The 25,729-nt window shown below is 41.8% G+C and overlaps 1 protein-coding gene across 1 annotated transcript; it reads right to left on the bottom strand.

Annotated features, from left to right (window-relative positions):
- Nucleotides 1–5,220: 5,220 nt before the first annotated feature.
- On the bottom strand, nt 5,221–17,579 carry PLSCR5 (phospholipid scramblase family member 5). Its single transcript, XM_054835375.1, has 8 exons — nt 17,567–17,579; nt 14,885–15,036; nt 10,415–10,457; nt 9,334–9,554; nt 7,629–7,790; nt 6,413–6,574; nt 5,373–5,451; nt 5,221–5,286 (listed from the first exon to the last, which is right to left on the bottom strand). The coding sequence occupies exons 1-7, from the start codon at nt 17,577–17,579 to the stop codon at nt 5,413–5,415; spliced, it is 792 nt and encodes a 263-aa protein (XP_054691350.1). The 3' UTR covers nt 5,221–5,286; nt 5,373–5,412.
- Nucleotides 17,580–25,729: the final 8,150 nt, after the last annotated feature.

Genomic DNA, 25,729 nt, shown 5'->3' on the forward strand with positions numbered 1-25,729 from the left:
CTTGTTTAAATAAAACAATATTTTCACATTTTTGGGTTCTTAATGAAACCCAGCAGTAATTAAAAAACATGCTCAAAACTTTCATTTGAGTTCTAGAAAAGTGTAAAGCATACAAGGTATTTCTAGTAGTGATCCTAATTTTGATCCCAGGCTGCATTTCTCTCTTTGGTGCTGGCTGTTACACAGGGGCATTATTATTAAAGACAGCAGCCCAAAATTATTCCTAATGGCAAAATATAATTCTTCATGAGTCTAGAAATAACATGTGGATAGAATAATAATAGTTATTAGCCTTATCCAAAAATTCCTTAAGTTTCTGCAAGCAATCCATAGACGACTAAGACAAGACTTACAAAGCAATACTGGGCTTTCACATAAGCACCGTGACATTTTCTTTCTCTAAATGTGCTCATCTGAAACAACAACAAAAGCAAGTGTCCATGGTCATTTCTAGACAGAAACTAGTATTTCTCGAAACAGCAGTGACTGCCAACAGTAGCTTGTAGGGTATTGTTGTTGTATGTTGGGGTTTCTTTCATACAAAAAATCAGTAATATAAATAGAGCACTTACCCGATGTTGTTGGCACAGAGCAAAAAAGTCCCTCAAATTAATACCTTAAAGTGGAAAAGCACATCAAGCTAATGAGTCCTGTTGAAATGACTTACAGGAAGAATTTTCCTGCAATACTCACCCAATTGCCAGAATAAAAACATCATTGGACATACTACGACTGGCCTATAGAAACCTAAAGATGGAAAATGCGTGGTGCGTGCTTCCCTATTTTCCAGCCTTGCGTACCCAAAGTACAACTTTCCCTGTAAGCGATGGAGAGGATGCCCCAGTCCTGGGATGGCCATGAGGCAGCGCGGCTCTCACTGTGCCACCCTGGGGCTCTTGGTTCCCTCCTGCATTTTTCCATAACACTATTTTATTTTATTCCATCCCACGCTAAGCCTAATGTAGCAACCTTTACCAGAAAGTACTCTTATTTTAGATAAACCACAAGCAGAACTAACAAGGTCACTCAAGTAAGTGGGCACTTTCCTCTCAATTCGGATTTTATGTGAGAACTCAGGAGTTCTCATCAACATTTTTTATTACCTAGTTATTTGAGGACTAGACCTAGGAGGTGCTAGGTTCTTTAGAAGTAAGAGCACACAAAGTGCTCAGTTATCTTTAAGCATTTGAGCAGTCTCCACGCTTATCTGTTTGCCAACATCCAGATTTTAGGAGCTATTCTTTGCCAGAGCCCATGTAATAAGAAGTACACAGAACTGAACCTGCAGCCTGTGAAAGCACTGAATTTGGGTCTCTGCCAGATTGCCTAATTATTTATTCCCCGAGAATCAGGATACTAAATGGAGGAGATAGAGTTAATCCATGTGATACAGTAAAGTAAATTTATTTCAAACCCAAGACTGACAAACCAGCTGTGTAAGTACCAGTGCTGCAGGGCTTCACAGCTGACCCCAGGACTCCATACTGGAAGCACAGTCCATCAACATGAACTTCACTCCATTAGAAAATGTATATTTTGGATAATTTCTATGTTTGTCTAATCCTAAAACAAGTAACCCAATTGAAACAAAAAGACATTTTTTTCAATACACACATCAAAGTCTACAAAGAGAAGTACTTTTGCATCCACCAAATTGTTAGGTGACCAAAAGATCTCAGGACTTACAGAGATGCTGCGTTGCCACTCTCTTATAAAGAGCATCTGACCTTCCCATGGACAAACCAGCTCCTTCCCAGGTAGTGGTGTCATCTGGGTTTGTGGCACTGCGGGGGGTTTCCATCCCTCTGCCCCAGGACTGCACATAGTGATGGACCACGAAGACATGACATGGGGGGCAAAGTTATTTTACCCACAGAAACCTTCCATATTTCTAGGGACCCCACCGCAAAGCAATCGCCTTTAGACACAGCACTTTCTGTTTCTGCAGAAGGTGAGGAATGTCCTGGGGCTGGGGCTTCTCCTCTGTCCACCTGTGGAAGCTGAAGAGATGCTCCAGATGCAAAAAATAGCTTTTGGGCTGACCAGAAGAGCTCACTTTGTAGTAGAGTGGATTCTGCCCGTGCATCTACCAGATCTCAAACTATCAGGCACTAATAATTGAGCTGTAAGTTGTGGGCAATAAAGATAACCCAGCATCATGTGACAAAGGTTTATTATCAGACAAATAAAATAAAGTAATCCTGTTAAGGGTAGAAATCAATTAGAGGTTAAAGGTGTGTTGATCTTGAATCAGCATCCTGGGTACAGCTCGTGATCTGTGGAAGCTAAATATTGTACTAATGAACCGTTGCTGCCATCTACTGAACACAAGGATTATGTACTACACAGCTTTACAATTTGGCTAGTGATCAAGTGTGTAACTATTTGCTTGGCTGGCTTAAGTGAAATTTCTGTTTCATTAGAACAATCACATTTCTTTCTAGATGATGTTCAGGACATGAATCTGCTTTAGAGAATATCTGTCCCCCTTTGGACAATACTGAATTCTCCTTTGGAGAGCCACTCCTAGCCGGGGGGAAACATGAAAGGTGAGATTTGTAAAGAGCATACATAGCTCCCATAATGTGGAACACATGGCTATTAATAAGAAAGAGTTACTAGTTAGAGCTGCGAGTTTTTAAAATCTTAATATACGCTAGCTTTTCTTTAGTAATATCACGCAGAACTCCACCAGCTTTGCTAAGGATAAATACCTGCCCTCATATGGCAGCTCTGGTTTAGAAGAAGGAGCTTCCAGTTGAAAAGTGCTGGCATTGGCACTGAATTTCTACCAGGATGTCGAATGGTGGGACCAAGGTCAAGCAGGCTGCTGAGGAAGTTCTAGCCAGCAAGAGCTATCCCAGCCCCAGTGCTTTGTTTTATCCAGGGACTGAACCTGTTCCTGTATGTCCCAGAAGCTGCTGCTGGGTATAGACAGAGGCATTCAGACACACTCATACATGGATGCAAGTACTACACTTAAAAAACAAAAAAACAAAAAAAAACAAAAAAAACCCCATACTAACACACTAAACAGCAACAAAGTCACCAAGAAATACAGTACTACCATCTGGTTGCAACATATAAAAAATATATATGTATATATTGCTTACCCACAAGGTATATATGTGAACACTCACAGCCAAATTCAGCCGTGCAGGTAAATAAGACCCTGTTTTGCATTGACTTCAATGGTGGTTGGACACATTTGCTTCAAAGATGTCTTTGGCTTGTTAAGGGTCATGAGAAGGCTGGGAAGTGCCGAGGAAGCGTGGCAGATAGCAGGGGACCTGCTGGGCTCGCCGGGCACTGCATTGAGCTGGGTGTTCAGACACAAACAACTCAACAACAGCGCAAGAACGTGGTTTTGCATGAGACCGAAGCCTGTTGGCTACAATAACTTCTAAGATGGCAAGGGGATTTAAAGAGATAAATTAATATAAACATCTGGTGCTCTCTCTCAGTCTGCATTAGAGTAAGCCAAGATTGGAAGGACTGAATTTAATAGACTGACACCAACGTGACCCTAGTGAGAATAGCGAATTGGCATCTGCATTCCTCTGCAAAAGTGCAAATTGCCACACGAGGGAGCTTCGTGCCCGCGAAGCTCAGAGCTGCTGCCCAGGGCGCGTCCTCCGGGGGAAGGCGGCACCGATGGTTCCCTCCGAGTTCCCAACTTCTGCGGGTTGCAGCCCGATTGCACTGCTAAGAGTCACAGCGAGAGCCAGCAATCAAATGGTTAACAGATAATGATGATTGTCAGAGCTTGTTAACCACAATTATTTTCAAGGCATATGTAAATCTGTATAAATACCTAAGTGTGGTATATAATCTAAAACATACTGTTTAAATCTATAAGCATTCCTGAATTAATTTCACTATGGGAACATTAGTTGCAACTTCCTGACTTCACTGTGTTTGAATTCATATCCATGAACATTAATTTAAAATTAGTCTAAATATTTGTTGAGAATTAATCATCTGATAAATTTAGCTCTTTTTCATTTTTATGAATTATTCATTATCTCCTCTCCTTTCCGTTGATGTGTTGGTTATTTGCAAGAATTGAATTACTAGTTCATGCTAAAAAAATCCAGCATTCACGGTGATTTGTAAAATATTCCCCTTGGAAACGTGACCAGTGGCTGTGGTAGCATTTGTTTTTACCACTAGTATTGTATGGTACCGGTTTGCTTCTTGGGGAATCAATGAAGTTTTTGCAAGTTCATGCAGCAAATATTTTGCAACATAAAAAATTTCTGTTTATGTCTTGCTTATATATCATGGACGTTCCCACAAAGGAAGCTTGTATTAGTAAAAACCGGTTGGTGGGAATGTTTGGGAACAGTATGATGAGGTGTGACTGCAGGAATGAACAGCTATGTAAAACTGCTATCTGAAATAGAAAAAGCTCCTATTGTGTGGTCCTATCAGAAAATACCTCACCTTGCCGAAGAAAAAGAATAATTCTGTTCTAGGGTGGCCTCAGGCAAGGCTGAAAAGTCATCAACCACCAGATATTGCTAAGAGTAACAAATCTTTTAAGGAAAGTCTTGAGTAGATGGGAGCAAGAGTCCTTAACGCTGGACAGTTTAAATGTGAAAAGATTTGTGCACGTCTAGCACATAGAGGACCATCTCTCAAACCTTATGGCCTGCATTCAGTAAAAGCAGTGGAAGAGCACATTTTCTGAATAGAGCTTACATTCCCAAGTCTAGTACTGGAAGCCTAATTTCTGGCTGCCACTCATTAAACAAATCTTTGCCATAAAATTAATTTACCAGCAAACATCACTTCCCTTCTTTCAACTCAAACAGATAACATCTTGAACTTCCCATCGGGCGATGTCTTTATATTTGTTACTTTCAATCTCAGTTTGTTACTATTAATGAAATAACAAATCATAAAATTACTTCTAAAATTATGAGAAAGCAAAACCCCCAGAACACACCCTCATGTGGTTAGTAACTGGTACCAGCACTTGCAAAATATCAAAGGCTTCTCTAAACATAGACTTTCATCAGTGATGCTGCAAGCCTTCATCTAATCTTTCGTGATTTCCCATGCAGGAACATCAAAAGAGAAAGAAGAGAATAGCACTGTTCCAAAGCAACAGTGCTCTGTGTGAAAAGTATGTGTTTAGTTACAACGCACATAAAATGTAAGTGGGAAATTATTATTTACATGAGACAGATTTTAATAAACATCATCATTAGCTCCCTTTCTTTTCCTATGAGGAACAAGGATTTGTGCAGTTCAGAATCATGTCCAAAGCTCAAAGGATTTCTGGAAGAAAATGAAAAAGAATTAGAAAGTATCTAATGTATAAGTCTTCAAAGCAAGAAGATCAATTTATTTTCATTTTTACTTACTGAAACACATTCTGCATATTTTATTGTTTCTGTCATCTTGTTATAATCCATCCAAAGAGTTTTCAAAGAACATTAAGTCCTACAAATAAACAAACTGTGAACGGCAAAGAAGGTACAAAAATGCAGCAATTACTATCAGAAGTCTTACTTGTAGGCTTTTTTTACAAGGAGTACTTAGATTAGTCAATCATTTGCTATTACTCTGCCACTGAGCAACAGGAGTTTTGGAGGACACAATCCAAAAATCTTAAGCGTCATGAGAGTTATGTTTCTAACCTAATAAAAGCAAAATATCTGAATTGTTGTTGCCATTTTAAAGCAAACACTTTCCAGTGAATAATTTAAATAGTTTTGTCCTTTTGTTTTATATTCTCTGATGTAAGTATTACAGATGATTTTGAAACCGTAGCATGTTAATATTAACACATTAGTGTTGGCAAAAGAGGTACACAGCAAATATCATTTTGTAATTCTAGAAAACATGCATCTTAACTTCATCCTTACACCTAGCGGTGAGTATTCTCCTTTCACATAATTCTTCTTTTATGAATCACAAGGGAATTTTTGTAGGAAATTTCATGTGACCTGAAGGTCTTACATGCAACACTTGACGGAATTACCAAAGTGGCACTCACCATTTGAAATTACCATTAGAAACAGCATAACTTTTGTTCTGGTTCATACACCCATTCAAACACAAGAATAAGGAGTTTGGGGGAGTCTGGTAGGTTTGACACGTATAGTGATATTTGATCCTGCCATGCAAGATACTGAATTACATGCGGAATACTATTTAAACAGTTTAGTAACAGAAACATCAGCAACCCGAAGATGCTCAGCAAATAAAAAAAAACAAAACCAAAACGGACACACAAAAAAACCAGCAGCCATAAAAATTAAAAATTTTCAGTTAATATCTATTTTAGGTAGTGGGTTTTCAGTGCGCTTATGCCTTTGTAAGATCACAGCTGATAGCAAAGGCCCCTTTGGTCTCAGTCTGCCTATCTCCATAGGTCTACCTCTTGGGTTTGCATACTTACGATGAGGAAACAAGCACCGATCATTACTGCCTTGATTCTCACATCCAGATCTACAGGGACCTGGATCCCAAAGTTGGCAGTGTTGGTAAAGACATTGTTTACAAATCCAGACCAGTACTTGGAAATTTTGCCAATCGTTGACATCTCATTGAGAGCTTTTACCTGCACGAATAAAAAATAGGAATACACCTAGATGTAAATAAATCAAATACACATTGATTATATCTCCACTGAATTAATGACTGTGCCCTGACACACAGAGTGGGCTACAGTTGTCAGGTGGTTCTTTTATTCTTATCATTGAGATGCTCTATTAGTGTCAGATTTGCCTTTAGGAGTGCCACACAAGAAAGGGTCTCAAGTTTGAAGACGTCAGCATCTTTATTGCTGACAGAAAAGTGGAGGAAAGCAATTGTGAAAGTTTATACCACTTTTGCTCTTCTTTCACAATGATTTATTTTTCCTGTCTCATGTTTCTGATATGCTCTGAGTCACAGCAGTGTTATTGTTGTGGACCACAGTCCCCTACAACTGACAGATATGTTCTCAATTATGTTGCCATCTGCATGTTTCTCACAGCATACTGAACTTTCAGACAGCACCCACTGAAGCCTTCTGATTTGGCTAACATGTTGATCAACACAGAAGCTATTTTATGATTCCTTGACTACGGCAAAGCATTTTGTTCACATCAGAAAACTCAATCCAGGGTTTCTTTGAGCATCTCCCATTCTCCTTCTCATCCCTTAAGAATCTCAATGGCTCCTCAGAATTATTTTTCTCCTGATGAATGTTGTCAAATGGATGTAGACCTATTGGACAAGTAATCCTGCCCATGGTTCTCAGTCTGACAGTAATGAAGGCAGCAGATTAAATGTCACAGGCTTCAAGGGACTATGAGTCAGGTACCAGTGAATGCACATGGGATGAAACCCTGAGCTGAAATCAGTGGCTGAGCAGTCATGGACAGCCAAGGACAAGGACTCCACTTAGTGACGTGTTTATTTCCTTGAAGGAATTGTCACTCCTGTCCAGAAAACAGCTGTAGGGATCAGAGTGTACAAGTCAGGAACTCCAATGCACATTGTTGCCCTTCTGTTCCATGCTTATAGTAACATACATAATATTTTTAAGGATAGAATAACAGGATTTTTGAGTGAGGAAATTATTCAAAGTAGTAAAACTTTAAAATTCTTAGCACTCATCAGAAACATACCTCAAAGTCAACATCTTCAAAACAGCCACAAGTTGCATATGGGCCAATTATTTTTAGTACATCTTCTTTGCTTTCATTCTGTATAGTAAACTTAGGCAAAAAAGGGTCCCAGTTCTGTACAACGTACCCAACTATTGTACCTGGTGGGGACTGAACTTCTAACTAGCAAACAAAACAAAACAAAAGATCTTATAAACTAATTTTATATTAGTATACCTGTCCAAAATAATGTATTATTTATATAACAACAAAATATTTATTTACAGATTGTAATCATATATAATTTTGCCAAACTGTTAACTGGATATCACAAGGCTGTCTAGTGGCATTTTTAGATATAGTGGACAATATGAAGCTCAAAAGCTACACCAGAAGCTAACATCTTACATATAAGATTTGTAAAAGCCATGTGCTCTGAAAAGGTTTTTTTATTGTAATCAGTGAGTATCTGTAAGCTTTTTTATATACTTAGCTGAGCTACCAAATTATTATTTTTTTTAAAATCCTGATGCAGAACTGAGAAAGTAAGTAGATAAGTTAACCTATAAAACATTTTCATAAACCAAGAAAGATGTCTGAATAAAGGAGAGTCAAAGTAAGGAGAAAAGATCTGATTGCGTATAGGTCTGCATTTTTCTCTCAAAGCAGCTTATTTCTAAGTTCTGCAGTTTCCCAGAGATATATGGCCTTGAAGAGGCAGAGCCATGGAGAAAAGCATTGGCTTCCTAGGAGAGCTGCTTCCCAGTCGTGCCCAGATGCACTGGTGGCCTCCAGGGATTTTCCATCCTCGCAGTCTGGCAGTACAGCGGGTGATGTCCATCTGTAGCACTAACAGACGTTAGTCTGCATCAGGGTAAGCAGTGTTTTAGGGTGTTACCTAACTGGGGAGACATCTGTACCATCAGATATAGAAGCTTTATTTGGGACGTCAGTAATGTCCCATGAAAGGTAGGAGGCACGCTGGCAATATAACTCATAAAAGGGCCTTGTTTATCAATAGTTACTTCTAAACAAAGGCCTCCACACAGTCCTGAAGGCTGAGGTGAGTGTGAATTCCTAAGAATCATAGAATTGTTTAGGTTGGAAAAGACCTTTAAGATCATCAAGTCCAACCATTAACCTAGTACTGCCAAGCATACCACTAAACCATGTCCCTAAGCACCACATCTACACAGCTTTTAAATACCTCCAGGGATGGTGACTCAGCCACTTCCTTGGGCAGCCTGTTCCAATGATTGACAACCCTTTGGATGAAGAAATTTTTCCTAATACCCAATCTAAACCTCCCCTGGCACAACTTGAGGCCATTTCGTCTTGTCCTGTTACTTGCTACTTGGGAGAAGACATGGACACCCACCTGGCTACAACCTCCTTTCAGGCAGTTGTAGAGAGCGATAAGGTCTCCCCTCAGCCTCCTTTTCTCCAGGCCTTTTCTCAACCCCAGTTCCCTCAGCTGCTCCTCATGTGACTTGTGCTCTAGACCCTTCACCAGCTTCCATTGCTCTTCACACACTCCAGCACCTCGATGTCTTTCTTGTAGCGAGGAGCCCAAAACTGACCCCCATACTCAAGTTGCAGCCTCACCAGTGCCGAGTACAGGGGGACAACCACTTCCGGCTGTCCTCACAGAGATTGCACGAGGCTTCATTAACGCTGTGCACATACAGCGAGATGCTCGGGCAAAAGGCAATTAGGATTCACTCACCTCTTGCAGGAAGCAGGGGAACCAGCAGCTGTTGCACCTCAAGGGTCTGTTCACTGTAATCACTTCTCGGCCCGTGTTATCAGCAATCCTTATGGTGAAAGACCTTATAGGCGAACACAAGTTACGATCAAAGCAACCATTTTCTTCCACTGCAAAGTAAACTCTTTGTCCCAAATGGTTTTTTATCTCGTATTTGCTGGAGGTCTCTGTGCCAAGTATGGCTAATAAAGCAAAACAGGTAGTATGTTACCTTAGTAAAATGGTAGAGTTAGTCTTTACCAAGACTCACCAAATTCAGCTTTGCATACAAGTTTATAGGTCCAGTCTTCTCTGTAGTATATACTCTAAAAATCTATGGAACAGAGACTGCTTAAAAATTTGTTTTGAAATAATGTCACAAAGAAAATATACAATTATAAGAAAAAAATAATGTCAGATCTGTATTTTGAAGCAACATTCAGTTCAAAGACTTTGATTTGCTGTACACTGAAGCACATGTCACAAAACAGAATTCAGATCCTGAGTTTTGGTTTGAGCTTTTTCGTACTTTATCATCGGTGAAAAAGTAACAACATGAGGCTGCCCCACTCCAATGACAAAACTTTCGCTCAGCGAGATGTCCAACAATCAGGCCAAAAACACTTTGAATTAGAGAAATACATTAAAAAATATTTTACCTGCAAAACTTAATACTTGTTCAGTATTTGAAATTCTGAGAAACTATTATGTTTCATTTTATGTCTTCTGACCTTCCTTCCTTTATTTGCTTTATTTCTTATAGCATGTTATTTATTGTTAAAGACAATAAATTTTTCCATGGATTAGAAAGATGCTTCAACTTTAATAACTTTAAGGCAGAGGTGCCTGAGGGAGAGACTACTGACTGTAATCTTTCCTCATTGGTTTGCTGCAGAACAGGCATACAGAAAGTGAGCTTTCAGCTGGCACCACGTTACAGGCCTGATGCAAGGGCAGCAGGAGGCTTCGCAATGACTTCAGCAAGGGGGGGGCAAGACTTGGAAGCCTTTTGAAGACATATATGTACCAGCATTGTTAAAGATCAACAAGGATTGCACCATACCTTCAAGAAGCTCCACCTGCTGATGAATAATTATCCGGTCCAGCTGTTTAAAAAAAAAAAAAACGAAATGGTGGGTGTTGGAAAGGTCTGAGACTGCCAGTGATCGCCTGTCTATTTTTATTGCTCATCTCCCTGTTATTAGGATTTCTTTGCTTCCCGAAGTGCGTAAGTGGGGTGCCCAAGGAGTATCTCAATTCTAGATACACTCTAGACATCTCTGAAACGATGACTGAAGAGCGTGACATTGGGTGCTGTGATCGAGTAATTCACCCGCACGTTTGAGCAAAAATAATCTCACCGGGAGAATGAGGAAGCCCACAGCGATGGAAAGATGTGTGTGAGAAGCAGGACCCACTTCTCACTCCTGCTCCTCCCTCCTGGTCTTGGCCGAGGGGAAGCCCCTTACCCCAAAGCTAAGGGTAGTGCCGGGCACCATGGCGGTTGCAGGAGTGAATGAGTTTGGGCTCCAGCTCGAAACGTGCTGTAGCCACATCCCGCAGGGCCCCGCTGGAGCAGCCCAGCAGGGTGGCCGGGTGATGCCAACGACCGCACACGTCACCTGTAACGCTATGACTTCAGGCACTGGGAGTCCTGCACCCTGAATCTGGCAAACGGTCACGCCGGGGTGCCAGAACGAGTCAAACAACAGCGCCCCAGAGGAACCCTCAGCTGGCTGAAACTGTCTTCCTCTGTGAGCGGGGTACAAATGTAGGAGGAAAACTGTTTGCCATGATAGCCAGCTTTTCTGTGCTTATCGTCCCTCTGACATTACTCTTTTTTAGAGAACAGTCATTAGTATTATAAAACCAGCAAGACTTAATTTCAGTCTACCTTTCAGTTTTATGTGACTTTTTATGCCTGTTTTATGTGATAGTTTAGGCTTTGCTAATTTCTTTTCCTTAAATTCCTGATGGGCAAATGCTTGGCACAGGATTTTGCCATTACTCACAGCTGCAGACAGAAAGCACACAACGACCTTCTGAGACCAACATGTCACAGCTCTCCAGCGTCTGTATATTTTACAATTGATAAATCTTCCCTGGTACGTATTCAAACTGTTGCAGCCATTTGTCAATTCTAGTCATCTCCTGCAGCTAGTTCAGGCTGCAAGGAAAAGCTGGTAAATAAGAAACTTCTTTATCCCTTTCATTAATCTCTGCAATGTGCATGCCAGTAATTGAAATAATAAAAAATATTTGGACTTAAAAATTTTCTCCCAAGAATCTTTGCTGTTTGTAGTTTAGGTTTCATGAGATACGTGAATTCTTGGTGCTCACAGGAAGTGCTCTGCTGATGAAATAAGAATATACAAGTTAAAGATGGCAGGGTTATCTTAATATTTTAGCATTGACTTTAAAATGGATTTCTTTGTCCCACACAGACTTTCACAGGGAAAAGAAAACTAACGAGCCTGAAGAGTTAAAAGCTTTGTGTGATTTTGGTCTGTGTATTGGTTTACTGTGTACAACCTATAAACAATGTTGAGACATGGTGGTGATAGCACTTGTTAGGCAGAAGAAGCCAGCCTTTCCTGGTTTCTGCAGGGCAGCTATTCCGAGGCCTCTTTTAGAGGGTCACTTGAGGATTAAAGGAATCCTGCGCTTGCATTTGAAAGCATCTAAAGCCCTTTGGTTTACAAGGGTCTGAGTCCTCTTGAGCTCAGATGTGTTACAATTCCTTCTACACAGCTAAATCTCAGAATTCAGGTTTGTGGGCATTAGAATTACACCTGATCAGTCTAACCGAGTCTAAACTAAGAAGCTTCTTACAAAATTGGTTAAGCCTGAATGGCAGCACAAGTAGCTATCGAGCTACTTGGAAAATTCTTCTCCGAGGTCTCATCTGTCTATTACTGATATGGGCAAAGGTTCCCTTGATTTTTGTGATGGGCACTGGCCAATTTGTGAACTATGGCTGTGAGCTGGAAGATAACAATGAGGTTTGGGTAACTTGTTTTGTAGGAAATTGTTTAAAGAGCGTCACTTTTGTGATAATGACAGAGAGCATGGTATCAGTTTGCCAGGGCAGAAGCAGTTTATTGCCCTTCTCTGGTGCACCTTGAACAGCTGAGCAAATCGCTCCTCAGCCTGAATGACTCCGGGTGTGTATCTGCAGAGTGAAATATTGCCGTCTGGCCTTAACGTACACGACAGATATTTTCTTTTCCTCTCATCCAGCACAATACGCTGTGTCCTTGAGTTGCTGCTTATAAGAAGACTGTAGGGATCTCTGAGATTCACTAAATCTGGATCCTTGTTTCAGAGTCAAACATGTCATGGTCTTATTAAGAAATATATTCAGCTTTCTCAAATCTATCCATCTATCTTCCCCACTCCTGCTGGAGATAATCCCAGGACCTCATTTCTATTTTTTATCCTGCATTTATTCACAACCACTTTCTGTACAATCTTTCTTCTGCTAATATCATTCTATAAATTAAATGTATCTCTTTTCCACAAGTTCTTTTACTCTTCTAAGGGTGAAAGCTGTCACAGTTCCCTCTCTGATAGCATTTTGTTAGTCTAAAGATGAAACACTCAGTCTTGTTTTAAAGCAGGTTCTCTCTCTATTCCCCATGTCCTTCCAGTAGCACCTGTCTGTGCCTATTTCTATTTGAACCCACCTTTCCCCAATACACACACAACCAGAAGGATACACAGTATTCCAGTTTTCCCAATGGCATCAAAAATTCCCAGTTCTGCTAGAACCATCATTCGTTTGAGAATTTTAGTACATGAGAATCTCTTAGTCCATCAGGATAAATCCCAAGGGATCACCCCGGCAGCTGTGAATCCCACATGCATTCCGCAGGCAGCCCTCTCCCTGCTGGCTGGATCTCCTTTCTGCTGCAATCGATCCGGTACGAGCTTGTTTCATTAGTCACACAGTCAGTATGACTTCAGCATCGCACACCAAAACGTTCTACAATGCACGGAAACTCTAGCTGTGGGTATATGTCAATAATCAGCATTGCACACATGCTTTCCACTTTTCAGACTGCAGAGAAAATTGAAAATAATTAGCGAGGGCTGCAGCACAGACACATGGTTAGTGGGCCGAGAAGAAGCGTGAATGAAGTCTTGAGCTCTAGTTATAGTTCTGACAGCCACTTGCTTTTTTGTCTATGTCAGATGTAAAGCTTCTATAAAATGGAGTAATAGAATTTGCTTGCCCACATTGTATGGGTAAATCTGAGGTATAATTCATGTTGGTGCAGGAGACGGAATATGTAACCTGCCAAGTATTTACTATCACAATCACTTTTAGACTAAAAAATGTAGCTCCCGCAGCCTGTGAGCAAACGCTCACGTAATTGACAACACATATCATTTTGTGCATGGGCACCGTGAAATGAAAATCATAACTCCACGTGAAAGATTGTTTCTGAAGGGTGTCCCAGTTTCATTAACTATCTAAGTAACTTAGCTCCAAATATAAAACACATTCAATTTCTGCTTCTGTACCAAACTACCAGAAATGTCTATCTAAAATACAGACCTGGAGTGAAATAAACATTTCCCATCATCACCGAAATACAAACACAGCAGAAGCACGCCTCTGAGAATCACCACCTGGCTGCGCTGGAGACCTGATTCTGTCCCTGCCCGTACCAGGCAGGGCGTGTGAAGCGTCACTCAGCGCGTGTGACAGGGGCGGCAGAATCCAGCCACACGTGAAATAAACTCCACAAACTGGAGTCAGTGTCAGAGAGGTATCAGGGAGTCACCCTCCCAGTAAAAAAATGAAGGAAGAGATGAAACTTCTGGAGCAGAGCTGCAGACCATCACTGGTCTGAGCTCCAGGAGCTGAGAGGTTTCACAGAGCGAGATGGACAGCCGCACGTTTAGCAGTAGGACACGTCCACTTCCCTCTCCCGGGCACTAGCACTTTCCTGCCCTGTGACCCGACGCAGAGCAGGTGCGGGTTTGTAGCCACCCAGGCTCACGCTCACAAAGTTGTCTCCTTGGGAGCTTGCCTCCCCAGGACCTTACCTCTGACCTGGAGAGCACTGTCCTTGACAGAAGGAGTTTGCTCAGAAGACCTTCACGTTCCTCAAAGGATGGGTTATAAGGAGGTGACAATTCCTTCACACACTGCCTGTTTCGGTCTTTTTGAGGCCAGCTGGAGTTTGATAGCCATTTCCCTGAGGGTGAGCTCTTAAGGAGCTGGAAGGAAACTAGGGGGACAATGAGAGGGGTAATACTACGACCTAGAAGAAGTCCTAGAGGGAACAAAACCGTGGGTTTGGTGCGAGAAGAGCTGCATCCACAACAAATGAATGGCAGCAATAAAGGAAGGCTTGTCATTCCTACGCTCCTTATTTTATAGTAATACCAAAGAACAAAAAAGCTTCTCCATCTCCACCTACCCCTCCCCCAAGAAAAAAACCGAAACCACCCCATCTCCCAAGGTATCACAGTAGTCTATGAGGAAAACAAAATAATTCTAATATTTGGAAAGATTCAGGACCTGGTTCAGGTACTCCAGACCAGGTGGCAAGTTATGAGTGTGTGATGTTTGCTTCCAGAGACTTGCTGGTTCAACAGGCTTATTCTGTGCAGGAAGGTCAGAAGAACCAGGGAGGTAATCCTTAAAGACTGGGTTTGTTTGTCCCTGAGATTCTGCAGGAAAAGAAAAAAAAAAATAAATCGGAAATGCACAGGGCCAAACAGCAGCTACCTGCTTGGATCAAAACTGGAACAGTAATGTCACATTCTGCCCGTGACTGTATCAGCATCTTAGGTCAGATCAGGAGCGTGAATCTGAAACGAATCTCCTGATAGTCCTACACTTGGAGCACTCTGATTCACTTTATAAAGCAGCCTTAGAGTATGCAATCACTGTAGACGAAGCTAATTCAGGAGATGCGGTCTTGGAGGGCCCCTAATCCGCTGCGACAGCTTGTGAGCACTCCGCGTGAGAAGGCTGGAGCTGGTTTGCACTCACACGCAGGGTGGCCGCGAGCTCCTCAGCGCAGGCTGCTCAGCCCTGCTCCCCGTGAGCCGCCCGGCGTGCTGATGTACGCCGAGCTGCTGAGGGCTTGCTTCTAGCAAGATGCTTTCCAGCATCTTGAGGGCATGCATATTTTCTCTTAATTAGCGATAACCTTTCCAGGGATCTCAGATTCCCCAAGCTGGATGTTACAACCCTGGTATCAAAGTCTACACAGCCTCTTACAGTGTGTTATTCATTATTATCTTAATGAAAAGATCAGACATCATTAAGCTGCGTTTGCTGTTGTAAACACGTCCTTTAGGACAGACTGCTGGTTACCTTGGCCAGTGCTGTGAAGGTAACGAGAGTATTTACTATTACAGGCACCTGTAACCCCTTCCTGGGCACAGGCACCATCCCACAGAGCAGCCATCACCTCAGCCATTTGGTTCTCCACAAACTCCTCCCGGATTTACTACGAGCATCTTTCCGCAGCCGTCAGTAACACTGGCTCTGCCGGAACAAGGAGGAGCAAGCTGAAGCTCTCTGCCTATAAACGGCAAATCCTCGTATTAAACTGAGCCCCCGCGCTTCGGCAGTAGAGCAGCCCCCAAAACGATCGGTTTTCTCTCATGTGTGACAATACTTAGGCACGATGGCGTTTGAGGTCCAGAAGGAATTTTGGCTCTAAGTCTGAAGCCCTCTTTTGCTGTTATGGGCTTAAATGAGACCTTTCACCATTATTTGAACTCGCTGTGGCTGATTCGTCATTTAATCATATTTTGATCTTAATTTGTCTTTGCAGCCACTGCTTTCTTTCAAAGTCTGAGACCACAGGTAGAAGTAACCCCTTTGAATTTGTAGCTGGCTTTTAAAAATGTATAACTGGGTAATAAATATTTTATATAGTCTTCTGCATCATTTTACCTCACAGGGTTCTGTTACTGCCCTAACTCTTGTTGTTACATGAAATGCCATGAAGTGGCCGAGTGTTAGTGTTATTCTCAAATAATAAAGAGAAAAAAGACAACAAATTACAGTCCTACCTGTCAAATTTTAAGCTATACAAAAATCAAACAGTAAATACATTAAATATTGATGACAATCCAAGCTACTCTGACACTCTGTCTATTTTTGTGGATGCTTCCCATTTCATTTATGGTATGGGAAAACTTAAAAGTTACCATATGATACACTGAGCATTCAGTACAAACATCATTTGTAGAGTTACTCATTCCTAAAAAAAGTATATTATCAAGTTCCTTCATTATGAAAACCATATTACACAACATGACTATTTTGCTGCTTCTGTTAACTACTATGCATGAAAAATATACAAATCCAGATCTCTCTTATACGGCTAAAGACAAGCAAAATAAAAAAAAAGTATATTGCAAGAGTACAACAATGCTGTAAAACCTGCTTGCTGCCGTATACTTTTTAGTGTTGTAAACGCAGAATGTTTTGAGTATTTTGGGGGCAAAGGGGGGTAAACGTTTGGCAAACATAAATAGACATTGCTGAAACTCCCTGGGCCAACATTGCCTCTGTACATCGCAACAGGGTGACCTCTGTGGAGCTGCATTCATGTTCAGAAAAAACAGATTTGTGTCCTTCTACTTCATTTAAGTATTTGAAAGCATAGAGAAAATTAATTTAGAAGGCTGGTTACATCAGCATGCTGCAATGTTTGCCAATAACCTGCTGCTGCTAAAAGACAATACATGACAAAAATGAACCCGGATAGGAATAATCTGATTAAATTCAGTTATTCTTCAGATATTTATTTTCCCTGCGTGGTCATCAGGACTCTGGCCAGTTTTGAAAGTGAAAATCTTTTGCTGATTTGGTATTTTCGAAGTGGAATAGAAAGAAGTGTGCAAAAATAGTGGTACCCTTGGTTCAGTACCTGCCCTTCCCACGCATTCTGTACCAGCAGGTTTAAGCACAGAGAGACAAACACTAAATTTTCTGATGGAATGCAGATGCTAACATTTTGTAACATATTTTATTCAAATAACATTCTAGTATGGATTTTAGTCTCCTTAGGAGCCTCTTGAATGCTGAGAAATTAAAGGAAGACAAAACAACTGTGCTTTGGCTGACGTGGTTTTAGCCTGAAACTCTCATTTCATCAGACTGCTGATTGCTGGAAACGTACAAGACTGTAGGTTGCTGTAAACATGATCTAAAAATACCGGCTATAGACGCACTTACCTTGAGAGGCCATGAAGCTTCCTGAGTTACTTCTTCAAAGGAAGCCAGGTTAAAAGAAAAGGCTTTTCTTGTTGCAGCAAAGGAAAAAAGAGCACAGCATGCACAAAACTTCAGAAGGTGTCTGTCTACTTCAAATCAGCTTACAAAGAACTGGAGGAAATGTATTGCCTTTCTCATGTTCCAGAACACTGCATTTTATGTCGATGGACAACAGGGGGAGATGATGCTAACAAACAAGAAAAATATTATTCATTTCAAGTCGTTTGCACCAATGGAAAGAGGGGAAAGTGTTTTGTGAATACAAAGAGACAACACTTCAATGTACCCACTGGCTAACTGCACGCATTAGACCTAAAATTCTGCTTTATAACGTACGTATGTATTCTGAGACTACACAAATTCTATCTCTATAATTCAATATTTATGTTTCTGTTTCTTCAGGGTATCCAGTAAAGACAGAGGAGCTGATTACCTGCATTTCCCTACAGGTGGCCCCCAGTGAGCATTTCCCATGCACAGAGCAGGAAAAGCTACCTGGGATTTCCCACTGTATTCCATCTGCGTAGCGTCAGCCTCCCCCACAAGGGATGTCATGCCCGTACCCAGACCCAGAAAACGATCCTGTACCCCCCGCCCCTGCATACGCACCACACACACCCCATGCAGGGCTCTGCTGGTCCAGGTGAGGTGGTTAAACTGGATTTGGAGAATTAAAACAGATTGGCTGTGCTTTGCTCCAGACAAGCGCCGTCCGTACCAAAACATAACACGTGTCATCACCCGCACTGCACTCAGAGGAAAGGAGGCGAAAGAGGGAGAGTAACCTTGACTTACCAGCTCATATTTCTGCCTCAAGTGCCCAAGTCACCATGGAGATCATCACGCACATGCAATCCGCAGACAGATAAGATGCATGGCTGCAAAAATGGCAGAGCCTATGCACAGAGCCAGGCGGAGCAGAGTGAGGTGTTGGGGACCATTTTCTGTTCTCTCTGCTACTGCAAGTCCTACTGATTTGAAACGGTCTGTAGGACAATGTCTGAGCAGATTTAATTCCAGAGTTTACAGTCCAGGAAGATGCTGATGAGGATCTCTGAAGGAAGAATACAGAAAATCCCTCTTTCAAAAAAAAAAAAAAAAAAAAAAAGTATGTGGAAGCTGATTTGTACTAACTATATTAGTCCATGCAGAGACCCCAGGTCTACCTATGGAACATGTAAAAATTTGGCTATGTGAAACTTCCCAGGAGTTTATCATTGCCTGCTTGAGAAGTCCCTGGGTGCGGAGGCAGCACAGCCTGACCCAGCAGCCAGTCCCTGCTGTGCTCACCCCTGGAAACACCGTGCGAAGGGAGAAGGCAGCCCACAGACAAAAACTTCGGTTCCTGAAAAATGGACACTAAAGAAATCCTACTAGACTGGAAGGAGGAGGTTTGATATCACTGGAAATAAAGATTAAGAATGACTAAAAGTTTTTGCTTCCTTTCTCCCCATCAAAGACACACCTCTCTGAAGCCGGGGATCTAACCTGGAGAGCAGACACAAAGCCTAAACAAAGAAGAAAAAAAGGAAAGGGAAAGCTCTGGATAAATACAGTAAACCTAAGCATGAAAATGACGGATGAAAACTCAGATGAGATGGCACCCATATACTTTTAAAAATGAATAAAGACTTACTTTAGTTCCCAGAAGACAAACAAAAAGAATCCCAATAATTCTGTCAATGCACAAAGCAAGTGCAGTACAGTAAGAAAAACGTGCACAAAATAGACAACACACAAATACACTGAAAGACGATGTTTCAACATTTATAAAAAGCACTCCTGAGAAGTCCAAACAGCTCACTTGCTGACCTGGAGGGACACACGGACACAGACGCAGCCTGTGCGCGCGGTGCTTGGCACCGGTAAGAGAGGACCGGTCCCAGTGAGTCCCGCAGCGTTTGCAGGCTCTGGGACAGGACAGCCTGGCGGTGCTGGGACCTGCTGGTGCTGGGAGCTGCCGGCGAGCAGGAGCCGCCGCGGGGGCACAGGCAGGTCCCCCCATCTGCAGGAGCCAGGTTTCGTTAGCCTGCCGCTCATGAAATAAACATTTCCCTGAAGCAGCTCTGCCCCGAAGAACTAATTTTCTGGCATTATTTACAAAATTGCAGTAAATAGGTAATAAAAAGATATAAAACTTGGCTTGAAGAACATTTTACGTTTTTCCATTTCTTTCACAATTTTCCATATCTTTTAAAGTGTCCTCTCTTACCCTATTCTTATCTTTTTATTCTGAAGCAACAATTTTAGTAGATTACATCAATAGATTTCTGCAGGATTTGTAAACAATAGTCTTGCATTGTCATAGGTCTTTACAAATAAAACTAGGTATTTAATAGTTTCTGTAATCTGAATATTTGGTTGTTTGGGGTTTTTTTATATTTTTTTTTTTTAAATAAGTACTAACACATTGGTCAAAATCTTCTCCAGCCATGATTAAAAGCAGCCTCACTAAGGACTTCAGGAGCAGAAGACTTAACCGTGTGTGTTCAGGCACAAACACAGCCATCCTTTGGTGCTATTTAGAAATGCACAGGAAAAACTCCTCAAGAAATCAGGACAAACATTAAAGAATTGTGTATAGCTGTTTCTGGCCAACTGCCAAGGACTTTAGGAAGCAGAGTGGCAGCACCCACAGCGGGATTCTGCCAAGACACCGAGCTCACTGCCTTTGTCCCTTGCGGAAGGCTCCTGGGGATCACTGCCTACATTTACTCTGTCGTTAGGAACCCGAGCATACTCCCCTTCCTCTGTATGAATGCGCCGAACACCTGTAACACATTCATTGGTATAAATAAAGAAGAAAATTAAAGAAAGAAGCTGAGTGCATGTACATGTATTCCCTCTACCTGTAAAACATACTCATTCTATCCCATGCTGTAAAGCTTATGAAAAGCAACGGGCACATCCTCAGAAGATGCAAGTTAGCGTGGATCCATTAAAATCAATGATGCTGGTCAGATCAGGGCAAGCAGGGCTTGGCTGGAGGAGTTTATACATATAGAACCTTGGTTTCTTCTTTAAAGAAAGTTACATTGCATCTTTTCTATAACTACCCCTTCTCCAAAAGCACAGGGATCCATCCCTGCTAAGCTGACATACAAACTTCACTGTAGTTAATGGTTATTACACAAACTACTGCAGCCTGTAGGAAACCTATCATGGACTAAGCCATCATTTTCCCAGACAGCACAGAGCCAAAACACAGATTTTCCTCCAAAAAAGCATATAGTATTAGTCATCCAGGTGGATCAATAGAACAAAGATACCACATGGCTCAGCATCAGTGCTGCCTTTCTGGAGCCTAATCACTCTTCTATTTTCTACAGGCACCACAGCCAGAGTATGGCAATGGTTTCACAAAAAAAAAAAAAAAAAAAAACAAAACAAAAACCCACCTTCACTAGTGGCCAGAGGCACCAAGAGAAAAACAGGACACAGCAACAAAATTTAAAGTATTAGGAAAAGCTATTTGATTTCTTGTCCTGCTTCCTGCTGCTTGGGAAACTGCCCTATATACCTGGTGCAAGGTATCTGCCCTCGTACTTAGCGGGGAAAAGACGACACTGCCCTTTCCCCGCTGTATCACTATCGACCTCCCCAGGTAAGCAAGAACTACCTCTCCCCTTGTCTCCACCATTCAGACGTGTCCGTACGAGAGAGCTCAGCTCCCCCCCACCTCGCTGAGGTCCAAGCAGCCAGGGATCCACTGCACCGTCCAGCAGTCGGGCTAAGGAAAGCGCGCAGGCACCGTGAAACGCACCCAAAACCTCACTGAGCAACGCCTGAGCTTCCCCGCTGCTAAACACGGTGATCACTAGCACCCGTTTCCATTTCATATTTCCTCTCTTTAAAACATCGTCACCAGCATTAAAATGCATTGTTATTGTCATTTTTAATAGGAAATTATACAGCCTTCCTCCCTTTCCTAGACTTGCCTTTAGCACAAGGAGAAATGCTGAGCGTGAGTGTAAGTATCAGACTGTCACCCTGTGCAATAAGAAGCTCCAAGTTACAGATTTTTTTACCCAGTTTTGCTTTCTGCACTGGAAAAAAAAAGAAAAAAAATCCATTTGCTAAATCAGCTACCGCCTAATACGGATCTCACCTTGAACTTTGGTTTGTGAGGCGTCTTGCTGCAGCTCGTGTCTGCAGTAACTCCTCCCCTCTGAAGAGGTCTGCAATCATGCTGGAATTCTGCAGCCAGCACCCCGGCATCGGCAGCGCTGACCGGCTGGCTCGCAGGTCACTTGCCTGTGCTGACAGCACACGTATCACACACGGCGCTGCGGAGCAGGCTCCTCTCATCTGTCTGTCGACGGTGGGTTTGCCATAGCTATTCCACAAGGTGACTGCTGTGCGTGAATTAATAGAAAAATACAGCCTTTAAAATAACAGCTCTTCGGCGATCCGCTCTTTATTTTGCATTTCATTGAACTGGGAGAAATGGGATCAAAATAACAATCTGAAAACGATTGTGTAAGAAACGATCAAGAAAGAAACCTTTCAAGCACTCGTATTTGGAAGTGGTACGTGGGTACTGACTATGTATCAGACATTTTAACGCTACCCCCAGTAACTATTGATACGGGTCAGAGCCTAAATGTAGATGTCAGCAAAATACAGCAATCAACTGGAGATTCATAAAGCAGCTTCCATTCCCAATTTTGACACAGCAGACGGAGAAGATTTTGGGGGGAGCAGGGTGGGTTGGTTGGTTGGGTTTTTTGAGGGAGGAGTTGTTTGGGTTTTGGTTTTGTCAGGTTTTTTGGGGGGTGGGTTTTTGCTGTGTTGGGGGTTTTTTTGGTTTTTGGTTGTGGGGTTTTTTGGTGGGGTTGTTTGTGGGAGTTTTTTAAATTACCTGTAAAATCTTGTTCTCATGAAAATACAGGAGACCGAGGGGCTGTGGGCGCTGCTGGTGAGCACTGCCTGATGTGCATTCCGATTTCCTAGCAGGTCTGAAACAGCTGCATGAAATTATTAGTCCCAAATACTGAATTCAACCCCAGACCCAAATATTTCAGTTTGAATCATATTAAACAGGTTTTAGGATAAAAGCAGAGGAAATGTGGCCACAAAGAGGTTGATTTATGTAAGCAGACCAATGTAATTTAAGCAAAAATAAGGCCAGAAAGGAACAGATTACAGGAGCTGAATGTATCTTGCACCAAACCATGTACCAAACCTTGTCTTTTGGCATGAAGAAATTTTGAAACTGGTGTCTCACCTCTGAGTGAATTTGCGCTAATTAATGAGCACTCTGAGGGAGTTTTTTTTTAAATCTATCCTGAAACTATTCTGCTCCAGGTAAATATCCTTTAATCTTCATCAGGTTTGAGTGTCAGAGAGAATAACTTTATAGCTTTTTGGCAGGAGCACTCTGGAGGTACATATAAAGTTCACTGCTTTAACTGTGTATTGGAACCAAAAACATTTTATGCCTCTTTTCTGATTACTTTAGTAAACAGTACTGTGATTAATCTATTTTGAGAAAATGAAGTGAATTTTAAGTGATTTTTTTTTTATTTTGGCTTGAACCCATTTGCCAAGTTCAACTGAAATTCACAAACCATCCCAACTTCACTTATTAAAGACAGACTCAGCAGTAAGAGAACTGCCTCTTGCCCTTCGTTACGGGTAACCAAATCCCTCTCAACACTTTCAGGCTGACAGCAAACAGTAGGCGCTCTTCCTGGGAAGTCAAAACTCTTCACAAGAGTAACCAAACCGCAAGTGCTCAGCAGCCTCTAACAATTAGATCTAGTGCTTGTGTCTCAATTTTACCCATTTAACCCAGTGATAAAATGAGATGAAGTACTCAAACAATATACACTGGTATATTAAAAAGACTATTTCTGTCTTCTAGTGCATTGAATGACAGAAGTTTCGGATACAAATGCGATTAACACTGATGATGCAGAACTACTTTGCTAGCCTTGAAAATTCATTAAGTAAAATTAGAACAGTTGTGCTTTGCTGTAGAAGAAAAACTAGCACTTGTCTCATTCTTACCGCTCCTTCTCCATTTCTCTACACCGTGAAACATCTAAATTGGAAGAAAGTGTACTGGAAAGTCAGAGCATCAGAAAACACTGAATATATTTTAGGTGCTTTTCTTTCTGTACAAATGACTTACATTAAAATCAACATTTGCATCGACTGTCAAATTGACAGTCTGATCTCGTGTCAAGGCACTAAGAAAGATCTGGACAGCCCTAGCTACGTCCACATTAGCCAACAGCGCGGTGCAACAGGAGCAGACCGTAGAAGGAAGAGACAGGCACTGAGGACTCAGCCACGCTCAGTGGCTCTGGGTTGGGCTTCAGCTCTTTGGTCGAGCACCGTTGGTGGCTCTTGGTGTGCTCCTGGAGCACGTCTTCCAGTTTGGTCCCATCCAAAAGGAATCAGTCTGCACACCCCAGGACTGCTCCAAAACTACACTCAAGCACAGCAAGTGGGGATGACCAGGTGATTCCCTTACAAAACTATATGAACTATATCGCTAACATGGACGTTCCCAGCTGACCACAGTATTTGCTGTCACTTTGCTCACCGCCCGCCGCTGCAGAGCACAGATACCAGATTGGTTTGACCATCAGCGGTCTTTATCATACCATAAGCCAGTGGTACACAGTACAGCAGGGTAACAACCTTAATCCAACGCCCAGAAGTGACAAACCACACAAACACTGATAAACAGTATATACAGCAAGTAATGTGTTACGTGACAACTCAGAGAACAAATAAAACAACCTTGTGACCAGCAGGCCAGTGACAATTAAACTGATATAATAAATGCTTATTACAAATTTGTTTTAACACACTCTGGTCAGATCTGTTGTTACCTCACACCTTCGTGCCCCGCATCGGGTGCCAAAAGGGACTGTCGTGGTTTAGCCCCAGGCAGTAACTAAGCACCACACAGCCTCTCGCTCACTCCTCTCCCGCAAGGGGACAGGGATGAGAATGGAGGGGAAAAAAAAAAAAGTTGTGGGTTGAGATAAAGACAGTTTAATAGGATAGCAAAGGAAGAGAATAATAATAGTAATAACAATATATATAAAGCAAGTGATGCACAAATGCAATTGCTCACCACATGCAGAGAAATACCCCAATGCCCGGTCTATTTCCGAGCAGCAATCCCACCTCCCCGCTAGCTTCCCCAGGTCCATACAGAGCACAGTGTTCCATGGTAAGGAATATCCCTTTGGCCAGTCTGGGTCAGCTGTCCTGGCTGTGCTCTCCCAGCTGCTTGTGCCCCTGGCAGGGCGTGGGAAGCTGAAGAGTCCTTGCCTTAGTGTAGGCACTACAACTGCCCAGTGACAACTGAAAACGTCAGTGTGTTATCAACATTATTCTCATACTGAATCCACAACACAGCACTATGCCTGCTACGAGGAAGAAAATTAACTCTATCCCAGCTGCAACAAGGACACCAACTTTACTAAGTTACTCTAGCAGGCTATTGGAGTGACCGTTTACAAGTTAATCCCTAGTAACACAGATCCAGTGACCCAGAGGTGAACAGTTTTGTGCTCATTTAGAGCACGAGTGAACAGTCTTGATACTCCCATGAGGGCTACAGCTATTCCAAGATTATCAGCTACTATCTTTGGAAAGTCACCATTCAATATTCTAATTCTGAATTCAAACTAAATAAAACATTTTTCATTTTTTGAGGGAAGAAAAAGAAGAGAAATGGATAAGACATCCACAAGATTTAATGACATAATGGTAACTCTATTAGGACATCAAAATTAATTTCAGTTTCCCTGAGGTATCTTATTTTAATTAACAAATGCATGATCCTGCTCTATTAATTAGCATACTGAAAGAATAATAAGTTTCAGATGAGCTTAATTCTAATAAAGCTTTTCATCCCCTAAAAAAATAATAAAAGGAATTAAGGATCTCAATCCAATTTGTTTTCTACATTTAGTAGCAATGTTTAGAAATTCTACCCAATAGTACAACACAACTATTAGTCATTTCTTTTAATTTGAAAATGTTTTGGGTTTGCAGTTATCGCATTTCAGACATTCTACCTATCGAAGGGATGGCAGTGCCCCACAAAGAAAAGTAATTCTTGCAGGATACCAGGTAATTTTACTTTTCACATTATTT

The sequence above is a fragment of the Grus americana genome, chromosome 9 (genome assembly GCF_028858705.1).
Source record: "Grus americana isolate bGruAme1 chromosome 9, bGruAme1.mat, whole genome shotgun sequence".
Lineage (NCBI taxonomy): Eukaryota > Metazoa > Chordata > Aves > Gruiformes > Gruidae > Grus > Grus americana.